Source organism: Pan paniscus, chromosome 3 (genome assembly GCF_029289425.2).
Source record: "Pan paniscus chromosome 3, NHGRI_mPanPan1-v2.0_pri, whole genome shotgun sequence".
Classification (NCBI taxonomy): domain Eukaryota; kingdom Metazoa; phylum Chordata; class Mammalia; order Primates; family Hominidae; genus Pan; species Pan paniscus.
The window spans coordinates 80935942-80952488 of record NC_073252.2 but is presented as its reverse complement, the minus strand read 5'-3'; the positions used below and the strand labels follow the sequence as shown (position 1 = coordinate 80952488).

The 16547-nt window shown below is 32.7% G+C and overlaps 1 protein-coding gene across 1 annotated transcript in view; it reads right to left on the bottom strand.

The window, feature by feature from the left end:
• Positions 1-429: 429 nt before the first annotated feature.
• GABRA4 (gamma-aminobutyric acid type A receptor subunit alpha4) overlaps positions 430-16547 on the bottom strand; it is a 75486-nt gene continuing 59368 nt past the window's right edge. Inside the window, exon 9 of the mRNA XM_003816023.6 lies at positions 430-10818. Coding sequence (XP_003816071.1) covers positions 10288-10818 — 531 coding nt within the window. The 3' untranslated portion in view covers positions 430-10287. The remainder of the gene's footprint in view (positions 10819-16547) is intronic.

Below are 16547 nucleotides of genomic sequence, written 5' to 3'. Positions count from 1 at the left end.
GTGTATATAAAAACACACACATAAATTTATAGAACACAAATCACTACACAATAAATAAAAAGAGCTGTACATTTTAAATATTAAATTTTAAATATAATTTTTCTTACTAGAGTATAAAATCATATTTAAGTGACCAAGTACCATAAATTTGAAGTGGACTTAGCCCAAATAATATGTCATACAACAAGTGAACAAAAGAAGAATTCTGTGTGTATTATGTGTTTTGTTAGTCTGTGTTCATATAGGAATATGTTGTGTGTGTGTTGTGAACATCTGTGGTCAACTTTTTCCTCTCAGGAACATTCTCTTCTTTAAAAGCTATAATCAAAAACCTACATTTTTTTCTTCAAGAAAGAGGTGATTTGGAATACTACATTTAGAATGTTTCATAGTACATTATATGATGTAAAAAAACTTTATAAAAGACAGTCACAGTATTCAAAGTGTTTTATTTCATCAAAATAATTACAGTTAATAATCTGAGCTAAATATTAAAATTCATATACTCACATGTTTTTATTAAATGTTAATCCTATTCAGTTTCTCAGACATTTACTTTGGTCTTCCAAGTTAGGATTAAGTCATAGATTGATTGCTGTATTTTATTAATTTTAGCTCTCTTCCTTGGGTTGAATCTTTAAAAACTACACAGAAATACACACATTTGAACCCCATTAGTGAACCAAAACCACATAGTGAGAAGTTTCTATTATGCCGCATCAGATATTACAGGTCCTGTAACTTTTCTTCATCCATGTAACCTACAAAGAATTTTTCAAACTATTAAAACTTGGCAAAATTCCAATCTTGATGGTGGTATTGGTCATACAGAGAATTAGATGTTAAGTAAAAACCAGGAACATTCATGATAGCAGTGGGGATTCCAAAGAACTATCAAGTAAGACACAATGCTGTGACCAGTTTCAAGGAAGGATATTTATAGACAGAAAACACAATACACAAACCAAAAAATATTCCAAAGATATTTATGTTTATTGTTTTAAATTTAAATAGAAAAAATACATTAGAGGGATATAATGTTTTATATTTTAATAATTCCAGAGTTTAGCTCCAACACATTTATCTTAAAATATAAGTATCTGTGATTAAATTTTATAGAAATTTAAATCCTTACTATTTTAAAGACTCATTTTCCAGTGAGAAATTGAGACCTGAATAATTCTACAATGCTATGCTCTAGTATAAACTTTGTTTTAAGAAGCAAAGTAACTCTATTACCATAAGTAATAAGTTGAGCTTTGAAAAGCAAGGGACATTTACTTAAAGGGACAGTGTTTAAAAAATCATTTCCTGATGAATTACTTTAAAATAGTAAACCAATATTTGATAATGCTCCTTTTTTTCAAAATAAATTTGCAAAAACAAAATAATAATGACTATGTGCTCCTCACTATAATATACCATGATAATATTCCTACATAGAATAAAATTGCCAATTTCAGGGAGTCAAATGTGATTACTAAAACCTCAAGAAATGTGTTCTTGAGGAAGTAATTTTCCCATAAAATCAAAACACCTCTATCTCCTATCAAACCTTGAACTGTTATAAATATCACACTTTATATTTACTATTCTAATTGAGCAAGAATATTGAAGCTCAGATGATAACAAATTTAGTTTTTATGATATGAGGAAATATGCATTTTTTTTTACTTCTATAATAAGGAATATTTTCAATTGTACAACTAAACAAACAATTTTAAAATTATTCAAGAGAAGAAAGAAGGGAATGGACTTCATATTCCTCAGTTTGTACAACACTTCAGCTGAGAAATCAAAGAAAAGCTTTATTTCTTCTGGAGTTTTCAACATTTTCAGAATCAAAGTAATTATCAGGGGATTTCCTTCATTAAGGATAAGCCAGTGGAAAAAATTAACCTTCTATTTCAAACTACAGACATTCAAAGTATTATCGCATAGATACACCTTTGCATGAAAACCGGATTCTCATTCAATTTACAATGAAGCTCCCTCAAAATCATATAACCTTACCTTATCAACCAACAATTATTTTTCTGCCCCTTGAAAAATGAAAGCTCTGATTTACTGTATACTTGAACTAGGAGACAATATACATAATCAGTAAAATGACAAGCCAACATGCTGCACTGTGTTAGCAACATCTGTAAAGACAAAATGCAGACTATAATTCACGAGTATAAAAGACTGAGAAAAAAATATGTCAATCAAACTTTAACTGAAATGCTATACATTTTCTGTTATCAGAGCTTCTTTTACTTCCCTCTAAGGAAGCTGTTTTCTATGGACTTCAAGTAATAATTTGTATAGATACCCATGGAAATCTATAGTTTGCATATTAATTTGCCTTTGGAAATAATATTATGCAATTGGTAATATCTTATATTGCCAACAACATAACTTTGTTCAGGTATTTGCCAGTCTCCTTTAATGGATACTATAGTAATAATAAAAATGAGACACATATGAGAAAATATAAAATATGAGACATATGAGAAAATATGAAATATGAGACATGAGAAATATAAAACAAACGAGTTCAGCAAAATATTTTATTAAAGAGATTATGTATATGTATTAATATATGAAAAAATCCTAATTGCACTTCACATGATGATATTCATATATGACCTGCAAAATTCAAGGGAGAATTTTTATCAAATTGTGTAAATCCACATTATCTCCATATTTTACATTCTATTTTGCTGACACCATTTGTTTATCCTCTCTGATCACACACACTCACACCAAAATTCCAATGTATTACAGGGAGGTGTTTCCAAATTAGGTTATATCTTATAGCAACTAGATTTGCATGGGATAAGTAAAAGTAATGAAAAGTTTGTTTTACTGAAAACCAGATGAAACGTATACAGTAGAAAAATTAAAGAAGACTATAATTAGTTTTAAATCTTAGTGTTAATATAGAATATATTTAATTTATCCTTTACTACTTGTGTAACATAATCAACTCTGTCATAGCTTGAGGTATCTGATGACATTTCAAATACATTTGTGTAATTCTTTTTTGCAGGTTAGTATTTTCAATTAAATTAATCGGTTCAGTGATAATATCATACTCTTGAATATCGTAAATTTCCTTTGCATCGTTCCATTTTTCCATTTTGAAGTGGAGATGTTTGTCTCTAGTAAAAGGAAAGGATACCATTTTATTCAAAATTTCTTTTATATTATGCATGGGTATTTCTTTTATTTTTTTAACGGGAAGTAATTAGTGGTAGAGAAAAGCTATTAAGAAACCATAGCATTAAAAAATTTTCCATTAAATGTATCGTTATCCAAAAAGAAATTAAAAACGTTTATACTTATAATTAAAGGAATAAGTACTTCACTAATCTACTGATGAATTGAAGGACAGGAAAATATAAACAGTGTAATAAATTAACATTGGGATAGAAATACACGACTGAAAAGTAAAGCCCAAGAGGGAAAAATGAAAATACAAAGGAAAGGGAAGCAATCTCAGAGGAAAACTCTGGGATTCCCCTATAGAAACTAAAGAAGCTTGCAGAAATACTACCAAGGAAAATGTAAAAAGAATTTATTTTTTATACAGGAGTTCTTTCTATCAGCTTCCTAGTCCTTCTCAATTTTCTAAGGTGCCATACAGCTGGTTTAATCCAGATTTAATCTAGGTTTAATGCTTGATTCCAGTGACATCTGATATACAGAAGGTAAAAGCCATGTAGCTCTGGTGGTCATATCAGTAAAAGATACTCTGGTCAATCCCTGGTCTATTGGAAGTGCAAATAACATATGGTGACTCAGTTAAAGGTGGTGAAATAAAAATATTTATAATTCACTCCCCACCTAAGACAGTCTCCAAAAATAACATAATGAAAAATTGAGAAAAAAAATGAAAACCATATCTGTAATTAACAAGTAATTGATGACAAACTATAGTCAGCAGCTTTTAAGTAGGTAGCCATTTGCACTAATAGGAGAAAGGAAATTGACTGGCATATATCTTGGGCAGGATGTAGATTTCAATAAGTATCATTATCCTGCGATGTTTCAAACAAAGATGGTTTGTTTGAAACCTCTGTAAGACAGAGTGTAAACAGGCAAGAAAAAAACAAAATCTGTCTTCATACGATTTTACTATATACTTCCGAATAGTGGAATGTAGAGGTAAAGATAAAAATTCTGATAGACTATATTTGAGAGTTGTGAACAAGCTTGCTGAATAATATAGAATACTAAGGCTAATGTGGGGAAGGGGGTGGGACTACAAGCAATAATCACTAGCAATAACATAAAGAAAGTAAAACAGAGAGTTTTACACTGTGAACTACATAGGCCGCCCAAATGTCAAAAATAGATATAAAAATATGGTGCCTGGGCAGAAGAAAAAACACATAAAACGGTTTTGGGGAGGTGGGCTTGAAACCTGAAATTTAAGTAGCTTCTGTGGGCTGATCTGACTCACCCTCCCACCACTTCCCACACTGTAGTTCAGTAAATAGCTGGCTCTGCTCAGTGATTAATAGAAAGAAACCAGCCCCAAAAATAGGCAAGGGAGATAAAAACTCAATGAAAAAGCAGATGAAGCTCACGCCAGATAAAAACTTTTTCAAGAAATAGAGGAAGAGTTTATATAAATAGGTCTCTGTAGTCTCAAAAAATATTATAGACATGATCTCATTAATAGAGAAACATGAGAAGCTCAAAGAAGATATTTCAATAAAACAATGGTAAAAATAGAGAAAGAGAAGAAAAATGAAATGACAGTGACCAAGAAAACAATGGAAAACAAAATTAACCATTATGAAGTTGAAAAGTACATTGGAAGTTACAAAATAGAATAATCACAACTGAAAACTCACTAGGGTTATGGTTGACAAAAGTTAAAGAAAATTTTAAAGATACCAAAGTAGTTACAAAGAATACTGTAAATAGTTACAGAGCGGTGGTCCCCAACCCCTGGGCCACTGACCAGTACTTATCCATGACCTGTTAGGAATTGGGCAGCACAACAGGAGGTGAGTGGCACCCATTAAGCATTATCGCCTGAGCTCTGCCTCCTGTCAGATTAGCGGCGGCATTAGATTCTCATAGGAGGGCATGCAAGGTTGTCCGCTCCTTATGAGAATCGACTAATGCCTGATGATCTGAGATGGAACAATTTCATCTGAAAACCATTCCCCCACCCTCACCTGTGCCTGTTGCCAAAACAGTTGGGGACTATTGTATAGAGACAAAAGGGATTTGACATAATTGGCATTTCTTAAAAAAAAAATTAACTTAGACAAAATTGCAGAAAATTTTCCTGAAATAAAGATTGAAACCTGGGATAAAAAGCTCTGACTCTCTAAATCTCTTGCTTTAAAGAAGCACCATCCAACTTTCAACAATTTCTTCAGTTTTACCCTCCAATTTTAATCTTATCTTGAGATAAAAGTCAATTTAATTTTTTATTATTTAATGGCAGCATATATGTCATATTGGCTTCTACATTTATAAAACTGTGTCTTTTAATCAAGCAATCTACTCTTCTAGACAAACATATCCAAATAGAAAATATTTCTGATTTCTGGGTGGTAGAATTTTGAGATTGTTTTTAAGTTTCTACAATGTCTATCTTTAACAGTCATGTATCACTTTTACAAATGACAATGAAGTCATTGCGGTTAAAAAAAAGAAAAAAGGAATAGAAGGCAAAGTTTAAGACAGGAAAGAAAAAATAAGAGATCTCAATTGTTCCACTACCTCTAGATTTGTGGCCCTCCAAACCATAGTTCACACAATAATCAGGTGCTTTCTCTAAAACAGAAAAATAAGGATGTTAGTTTTCATCGTATTATTCTTCAAGATTTTTAATAAATTGCCACTAATCCTGATCAAATTCCATTCCTTCAGTAATTTACACAAAACTCTTCCTAATCCAGGCCCTTTAGGTCTTTCCAACATCAACAACTCTCACTTCCCTGCATTCACCCTTCCCTCCAAACACAGAACTAAGAATTTGTAGTAAGAGTTCCCCTTGACTTTCCACATCCTCATCTCTTCTCCTGCCTCAGGTGCTGATAAAATTGCGCTTTCGTTTTTTTGTTTGTTTGTGGAAGTGGGAATGGAGGCTATAAGAACTCCAAATCATTCTATAAAATTTAGCTTAAGATTATATCTGTGAAACCTTCTCTGCTATCACTCTTGTTCCTCTCCTTCAACAATGTAATTAAGTTATGTGGATCTTTTATCCACCTCTAGATCAGTGCTATGCTGAGCAATTTTGGAGCCTGAGGCAGAAGAAAATATTATTACTACTGATTCTATTAATTTATTTAAAATTTGTATATTCTGTTCATCATAAATCTTTTGCATTAATTTTAAGTTTTAAAAATATTCACTTAAATATTAGGTATCTTGATTATTGAAGTTTTGATGTCCCCATATATATTTGTGCCTGAGATGAGTATCACTCTAGTTTTGGCCCTGCTGTATTCTACTGAAGCATTAGTTACATCCCATAATTTTTTGTCTATGCATCTATCATCTCTTCCGGACTGTGACTACCTGCAAGGAAAGGGGCTATTTTTATCTCTGTATATCTAAAAATCAGCACAGTACCCAAACTGGGCAGGAGCCCATTTAGTGAATAAAAGCCCAGGAAATCCCAGAAAAGAGAAATAGCCAATATTCTACTGTCTTTAAAGAATACAGTCTTCCCTGGGGAAGAATATACTTTATCTAAATGGAGAGATGTTATATATATTTTTGAAGGTAGGGAAACCTTAGTTTGAAGCAAGCCATGAACTTAAAGTAATCAAGCAGTAGAACTAAATTTTTGTCCATAAACACTTATTTGTGGTGCAAAGTATTCAGTGTTCTTCTTACAAGAGTATGCTTGTATTTACTATGAGAATCAGAGAATATTAAAACTGAAAAGCTCTTAGATATTACATAATCCACCTCCTCCCTGTTATAAATGAGGAATCAGTCTTAGAGAGGTTAAGAGACTTGTTTAAAACCACAAGACACTCAGAACTTGAAATTAAGTGACCCATCTCCACACCTGGTGTCTTTTACTGGAGAATATTTACAAATTGAGAAGAGAAGACCATTAAGAACAGGAATGGGGAGAGTGGAGATATTTTTCTAGGCCAGGAAGTATTGGCCAGCTCATGGGTAAAATAAGCCACAAATAAATTGTTTATGCATTGTTTGAAAAGGGGTCACTGTTAAGGTGAGATTATTGAAAAATGACCTTTCAAAGTTCTTTCCAACCCTGTGATTTTATCTTTGTCATGTAACTTCTCTGTGACTCATTTCATCAAAAAAAAGTGTGACTCTACTCTCTACCTACTTTAATACAAGATTTGTGAGGTCCAATTTAAAATATACGTTATTCAAAGTACTATGTATATGCACAAGTGCAAGTCATTTTAAACTGTGGATTAATCATGTAAATATATTTTTATAGCTAGTCATGCCTGGAGGAAATTGAAAGTAATTATGTAGCAGTTAGTGGCCAACATGGACTGCAGATACTAGGTCCTGAATAAAATTATTCTGAATTTCATCTTTAAAAGAGTTATATAAAGGTACCATTCTCAGCCAAAATTATTCATTATTATTCATAGATAACCAGAACTTTGGGTGCCCCAATCATTCTTCTGAGATTTTCTAAGAGGGAAAAGTGACTGGCTCTTTGCAAAAGTGTTTTTACTTGATGTACCTCTGGGTTATTGGGAAGATAGAAATGATGACCAAAATAAAAATCACTGAATGAATTTGATAAAATTCAGTTAAGGAAAGCAAACAACATATTATTATTATTATTATTATTATTATTATTATTATTATTATTATCATCATTATTAACATTGTGTGCAAATGAAATAATTTATTTTAATAATAATGTTTAAGCTTTCTGGTTAATGTGTTCTTCAAATTAACAATTAAGAATCCTTGGTTAATTTTGTCCTTTCTCATTCTTTGGCCACATGATTTATTTTTAAACCTTCATATGTAAAGGTAAGAAAAAAAATCATTTCTATTTATCTCTTTACACTCTGTAAGATTTGTAGAAGAACACTTTTTTTAAAGGAAGCCAATGAATAGCCAAATAATTATTTCTTAAGATAGGCCAATAGATTAGCAAAGAGTAAGAGTTCCTCACCAAAAACAACAACAACAACAACAACAAAACCAGCCTTTTCATCAGAATAGTGAACTATCAGTTTCCAGCATAGTTCCTGGAACAAAGTACGCTCTGAATAACTAGTAGGGAATGAATTGTGCTTCCAACCATATTTCCAAACATCGTCCTCAAGGCCAGAAATCTATTCACATTCATGAAATAATTTATGATAAGCTTTTTTGTACAAGTACTCTTTATTAAATATATACATATATACAGGTGTTACTGGACCTAATTTTACTAGAATCAATTTTAAATTGGGGGGTTGGGACTGGGTGATTTCGACAGTATCTTTCAGCCTTAAAATGTGTTGATTCTATGGAATACCTAGAAAGACAGCCAAGAAAGATTTCTCAGATATGACTTACAATTAATATTTGGCATTTGCACAATTTTCAGGTCTCAAAAACAACCATTATAAGGTAGTGCAATATCTGAAAAATCGATGCCAATTAACTACTATCACTTCTTTTCTATAAAAACAAAAAGAGAGAGAGAGAGATTTTGTCTGCAAGGTGGTCATTTCTATCAATATGTTCCCTAAAACACCCAGAACACATTCACTCATCCATTCCAGAGCAGATAGAGAGAAGCACAGAAGAAAATCTAGAGGCAATATGACAAAAAACCATACTTAGATTCAGCTGCATAGACAGTTGCAAAATTCTCAAGTAAGTTGTTAAGCCTACCTAATGAGAAAGAAGTCAGTAGATGAAAATCCTGATAAATCACATAGCAGAGTCAGTGGCATCCTACCCGACAGCTATTTTTTTCTTTACTCCTTTCATTTGCTGCTCTCTTAATTTTAAAATATTCCCCTTAGTTATTAAACCTTAAAAAAACTCCCAAAAAAACCAACATGATGACTGCCCAGAATTACAGAACTACGGACACAAAACTCTTCAAAATTTAGCATTTCACTAGCTAATATCTAGATCTATCTTGGGGAAAGCACCTGAAAAAGCCTGTGCTCAGTTCCTATGTCTGATGATTCTGTGATTCTGATCAAATTCTACTCTGTGACTCTGATCAAATTTGAGACAGTTAATCTATTAAGTCTTATATTGCCCTGATTTTTACTTTCAAGTACATAATGCTTTTCACTTATAGAACAATCTGTACCATATTCTCATCTATTTTGAAAACCAATTGCTGAAGTTGTACTGACATCAAAGTGGTTATGTGAACAAATATATTTGTTATCCACTATCAGTAGAGGCTGAAAAATATTTTGAATATGTTGTCAGACTCTAAATAAATGTCCTTCACTAAAGAATGCAATGTCCTCTGCTAGTTTATGGTTCTTTGGCATGCATTGACTGTTCTACTTTTTAAGTAATATTGTAGGTAAAGGTGCAAGAGCTTTCCTAGAGAGACAGTTTCTAGCATAGTTCCTGGAACACAGTAGGCTCTGAATAACTATGTAGTAAATAAACACATAACTGAATGAACTACCATGAAAAAGAATTCATACAATGAGTTAAACTTTGGCTCAGAGAACAAAATTTCAAGTCAACTGTTAAGTACTGTTTAGCCAACATAAGAAAGGGAACATATTTCCTCTGGTCTTTGTCTTAGTTTTTTATGCAGCAGATATTTTACTCTATTGATCAGTGTTTATACTATTCCATTTCCTTTTGCCAATGTTTAATTTAACAGGAAAATTCCTTTTCTTGAAGTTCCTAAGAAGATCACCAAAGGTCACTGCATATGACATCTAATAAACAATTCTGGTTAAGGGTAGTGCCACTGGGAAATTTAGGGTGGCAGGTTGATACTCATAGGGTAGATTTTTAAAATGTCATAGTCTGTTTTCAAATATCAATGAAAAAATATGCGCCACTTGTCTCTAATAGCTCTATTTCTCTTATCCCAACTTTCCAGGATGGTGTGTATTCTATCTAACTGAATGCTGAGTTCTTTTAAAATAATTTTTCTGAAAAAAAACATAGTCCACTTTTTCACTCAGGAATTAATTAACTCTCCCAATAACTGGCTTATATCTTTAAATGGAAAAATTACATAGAGTTTTTATTTTAGTAAAGAATATTTGTTTATATTTAAAAACATTTAAAAAGACATTCTGCATTTTCATCATCTTTTAGCAAACTACTATAGCAACGAAATTACATTAGACTTTCTGATTTCTCCATAGTGTCCTTAGATAAATAAACAACCCAATAAACCATGTTAAATGCCCCAAATGTGACTGGAAAGAGAATACGGGCATATTTGTCTATTTTACTTGTGCCAGATCCAGAAGGTGGTGGAGTCGATGGAGGAGGAGTAGCTGACAACTTCCCAGTAGCCCCTATGGTATTAACTGTGGTCTTTATCCTCTGCAGTCTTGATCCAAACACGTGACGAGTAGAAGCAGATCCAACTGAAGCCTTTCGAGGCATATATCCAGTTCGGATAGAAGTAGGAGAAGCAGATGGAAGTGCTCTTGCTGCAGATATGGTTTCAGCTGCATTTGCACGGCTGAATGGGTTTGGACTGGAAGCTAAGTAAGACCGAGGTGTGCCTTTAGAAGATTCTTGAACAACTGTGGAAGATTTGCTTGAATGGTTTCCCACCTCAGTTCTGTTGCCAACATCAGATTCAGAGTGAACCAAAGCATTTGTTCTTTTTCTCATGTTCAAATTGGCATTTGTATTCTGAAAAGGTATATGAAAAAATATATTGGTTACGTAACTTTATGCAGATTTGTACAAAATTTAAAGAGATCAAAATTCTTAAAATTAGTCATTTCCATAAAATAAAACTTTATTAATAAGCTGTAGTCATCTTGATTTTAAAAACCTTTAAAATACATAACTAAAACATAATGTGCATACATTTGAAACTTGGAATCAAAAATCTTCTATTTCAAAATATGGTACATTCTTATAAATAATTAAACCTTAAATCTATAGAAAAAAGATCAAGTTGTTAGAACTACAAGCTGAGGTTATACTTAATTGCATTTTAAGAGTTAATGAATACTGCTGTAAAAGTTATTTGTTTAGCTTTATTGCAAATAATATTCTGTATATGTCATATACATTTCAAAGTTTTCTATGTGTTTGTTTTATAAACAGGGAGAACTATACCTAGTCATGTACACAGAATACCAACAATAACAACTATCCATACGTACCTAACATTCCTTTATTTAAAAAAGTCCAAAAACTTTGATTTCTAAGTCCTTTCAATTTACTTTCATGAAAAGCATAGATAATTGTACACATTATTATAAAATCTAATAATACTGACATATTTTATCTTTCACTTCAATTAATGATGAAAATACAAATAAAATTTAATTAGAAAAAGGTTGTATTAGACTTATAAACAGCATCAACCAACAGTTGCATAAATATCTGAATTCAAACCATTAACCAATAAAGAGTGATTAAATTGAAATATTTCACTACTTTTCAACAAATTATTTTGTTTGTAGAACAAGATTATATTTGAAGAAAGTTGTGCAGTAAACCACTAAAATTCTTATAATATTGACAGCCACAATAAATAACTATATACATAATTAATTATAGATTCTCCATGCTAATGAAGGACAGTAATTTCTCAGATGTTCCCCAAAATACCCACGTCTGAGTTTTTAGAATATACTATTATATTTTTGCAGGAATTTGTCCTCTCTAACTATGCTTATTCTTAGCTATAGTAATGTTAGATGATCATTACTTTCCATAACTTCTCCCCTTACCATTTCATGAAGTAGATGGTGAGTGAAAAAATGGAGAAATAGAGGAAAGAGAAAGAAGAGCAGCTAATAAAAGGGTGATTGGAAGAAGCCAGCCTCAAAGGGCAATTCACAGATACTAATATATGAAGTGGGTAGATTATATACAATTAATTGAAATCTCACTTTAGACATAAAGGTTTATTCTACAAATGTAATCTTTTTTAGTATACTCATCTAGCATGTTTAAAGTTCAATTCATATCTCATAAATCATGACTTCAAGGTCGCTGAGTAGAGAAGGAAAAACAGCCTCACAAAACAGAGCCAGTGTAGACTCTGACAGGTGTAGAAAGCATTCGTCATGTCGGCTTGGAGTATTCTTCTAAGCAGGGTGCAGCTGAACTAATGAGAAATTGTAGCCTAACATATGGCACTGAATTTGGGTGGAGAAAATTGAAATCAAAATTGACATCAACCTGAAAGCTGAAGAACCATTACTTATCCTGCACTTTTCCTCTATACAGAACATTGTAAATGTCACCTAATTAATCCTCAGATTTTGAATCTCTTGTTACAGAAAAGGATAGTAATTAACTGATTATCATTGATCCTAAAATACTATATACATGGTGAATAACATAAAAAAAGAACAAGGTATATCCTCAAAATTTAAAGAGCATATATAATCATTGGCAAGGAAACATACATACACACATGATACAATAAAAAATATAATGAAAGGTAAAATATATTCAAGAACCAAACTATGACCAAATGCTGAATATCCCAAGAAGAGAAGAGAGTAAAATGATAAATTGGACAAACAGGAAAGAAATACATTTTTTTTCAAATATAATATGATAGTTGCATACCATCTTCTTCTTTCAGTCAGTTAGGTTGTCCATGTCCTTTAGAAATCTGTATGTTTCCTAATACCAAATTCTAAGGACTGGAGACTTTCCCTTCCAGCCAAAATGAAGTAACAGGAACTGAGTCTACTTTCCTGCCTAAAATGACCCCCAAAACTTAAAAAAAAATGCAAAAAAAAAAAACCTGTTGTTTGAAGAAACTGGCCATTAGACAACACAGAACCATAATCACCGAGAGGGAAGAAACAAACTTGAGAGAGTTGCCATGCTGTGGTTTAGGAAAGGAAAAAACAAAAAAACTGGCAGGCTTCCTGAACTGAAGAGATGAAGTTGAGAGTCTTGGGAGACCAAGATGGCTAGAGTTCACAGGACAAAGTACCAGAGATAAGAATGCTAAACAAAGAGAGAACTCCAAAGATCTAAAGAGAGTCCCCATTGAGTATTTTACGAAGCAAAGATCAGTTTATGGGTGTGAGGTAACAACTACCCAAGGCTGAAAGGAACCGTCCAAAATGATTAGAAGAAACAATACCTGACATTCACCCAAAGCCAGGAATAGTGCATGTTTCCACCTGCTGGACTAGAAAATGTCAACATTCATGTAGCATTTGGTAGAGTACGTAGAAGTGCCTGTCTTAATAGTATAGTATAAATAGCCTCAAACACTGCTCTGGTATTGTCTAATGAATTTTAAGAGCAAGAGTAGGAAGGATCAAACTGACTCTAAGTAACTTTACTGCCCCCCAAAACAAAGTATTAAAACATTTAAGTTCTTTCGTTCTAGACCAGTATGCTTCTGGAATGTCCTGAAATCTTGTGAATTGTTTTCTATATAATAGACTGGCTTCAAAAGTGACACCAATTCATCATTTCTCTCTATATTCCTGCCTCCATATTCATGCTCCACATTCATGTCCAGGAGCTTACCCACTCCTGACCCATCCAGAGTTGGAGTCTATTTTTCCTAAGCTGGCTAATGACTTTCTTTGTCCAATAGTATGTGGCGGAAATGATAGTTTGTCATTTCCAATTCTTAACCTCAACAGTTCTTACTTGCTTACACTCTTTCTGGAAACACTGACGCCACCACCATAAGAACAGGTCAGCCTGGGCTAGCCTGCTAGAGATTGAGAGCTCATTTGGAGAATAGCCAGTTATCACAATGAGACAAGCCTAGAACATCCAACAACTAGCTGACACTAGATTCATGAGTGTTCCATTAAGAGAAAATGAGCTGCCCGAGCAAGCGTAATCAACATCAACAGAATTCACAGTTGATCCACAGACTTGGGAGCAAAAATAAATATTAATTGTGTGTACCTGAAGTATCATTTTTTTGTTATGCAATATTATTGTGGCAATAGATAATAGTTAGATGAGTTAGATCAAAGGTCCTGATGGGAGGTGCTGCCAAGGGCTCGTGAGGGCGGAAGTTCCTCAGACATTCTGGGATACTTAGAAGATTGGCCTGCCCAGAACTCATAGAGGACCTTTAGGGGGCACTGTTGCCTAATCCACACGCTAGCTGAAGGACCAACATATTTTGCCCTTCATAATCCCACTCTATAAGAATTACAATATTTTAAAACAGAAAGGGATTTCAGTGATCAACTTATTCCATTACCTCATTTTCCAGTAGAGAAAAGTAAGAACAGAAAGGTTACAGGTCACTGGAAGTCATACAGCAAGTTACTTACTTGGTGTCTGTTCTGCCTCACTGTAGAGGTTCTCTACTCACAAATGTGGAGGAGGCTTTAAAGAACTTAACAAGCTGCACATATTTGAGTCAGTCAAGTATCAAGTACTCGTAGTAGTATAAGGTTCAGAAAAATTATACAAGACTTGGACATCAGAAAAAAATACAGCATGTCCTTTCAATGTCATAATAGAGTATTGTTTAACAAGCCCACTCAAGGATTATTAAGTCTTTAGAATAATTTACTTGAGTTTGATTTTGCCATTTAATATTTGATTAGAACCCAAACACTGTCAAGTTAACATATTCAATTATGGATTCCTGTCTAGTACAAAAGATCACGAAAGGTTATGGTTTTATTGCCTTGTCAGACATTAAGCACTTCTGTATTTAACCTACCAGTCTTATTTTACTTTTCCTTTTAAAAAATTGCCTATACGTAGCCATTCCTCAAAAAGATTTTGAATCCATTTTACCATCTAAGTGGGTCTCTCATTAATTAACAATTGAACCAATCTTGGAGACCTGTACATTCATTATTTGTATGTCATGCTTTTGACAGTTGGAAAACTATATTCTGATGATATCTACTATTGGATAAGTTATAAATATCAAAGAAATAAAATCTTACATTTGAAGAATATGCCTAGAGAAAGAGGAGAGTCTAAGCAAAAATAAAAAGAATCAGTCTAAGGTGGTTAGAAAAAAGAACAATGAAGTAAGAGACTTTTTGAGAGTGGGGTGTGCAACATGAACAGTACCAAAAAGATTACTGTCTGAAAACAAAGATCAAGTGTTTTTATTCCAGTTTAAAAGAAGTAATGAGCTAGAGTATAAAGACTGTCTTATCAATCATTGTAGATTAATGCACACAGTAGGCACCTATTTCATATTTGATAAATTGCATTAAAATGGATATCCTATAGAATCAAGATCCTTTTTCAAATTAGAAAGTGTCAAAAATTTTTATCTGATCTCCAATTTATTATTTCTTTTTCTATGGGACACATCTTTAGAATATTGCAGGTAGTGCCTAAGGCATTTAAGTTACCTTGACTCAATCCCAAGTCTGGCTGAGAATGCCTTAGAAGTTTCACTATTCTGTATATCATATCCTAGATAAAGGAAAGTGGAATTAGACTGATTTGAGGCTTAAATCATTGCTCTCTGCCAAGCAGTTAAATGACACTCAAGTTATTTTTGTAGTTATGTCTCAAGTTTTACTCTGTTAAAAGTAGTCATTTTCCATGATGACAGACCACAAAAGGAATAAGGTATCTGCAGATCTATCTGGCACACGACTCACTAGGAAGAATCTTCACCCAGCTTTCACATTTTGGTGCAACTAATGTGTCAGAGTGATGTGTTTCATACAGAGTGTAGAGACTTCAGTGGTTCTATCATGATTTAGCTGATGCACAGTGGTTTCGAACAAGAAAAAGCACCTAAGCTTCATTTGAATTTTAAAAAATGATTTAGTTTGAAATTACTTTGTCATTAGTCACAATAGCCTGAAGCAAGAAAAGAGATGCAAGGTGGTAGATTTAAACATTACCAACAAATTAAAGCAGCAACAGGCAAACAGGAGCAGATCCAGGCAATTCGTCAGTCATGACTGTGATCTGACACAATTCCTAAATAATTTTTATCAACTGCAAAAAAAATTCATCTCAACTTATGACTCTAGCAGCAATGAGATAAAGTGACTAAGATTAGGTCTACAGAATGCACACAGCTACATTCATATTACTTGCTTGAGAAGCTAATGAAGTTTAATAAAATGTAACTTAATCCTTGTAAATTAAAAACTAACAAGACTGATAACGAATAGGTTTATCTTCTAGAACATCAATGAGTCACATACTAAAAAAAAAAGAATCTAGTAATATAAAGACATTTATTCAAGATCATTTGGACAGGACTTCATGGGTAAGCCACACATCTTATTTAATAGCGAAATAAACAAATGTGGTAGAGCAGCTAGAACTAAACTCCAAGGTAATGATTTACTGAGAAATATCAACAGCATTTTTAGAACGTGCTACACGTAGAAATTTTTAACACATCCCCTCCAAATAAACATGCTAAATATTTTATATACCAAGGCACTCTATCATATATTGAGCTCCAA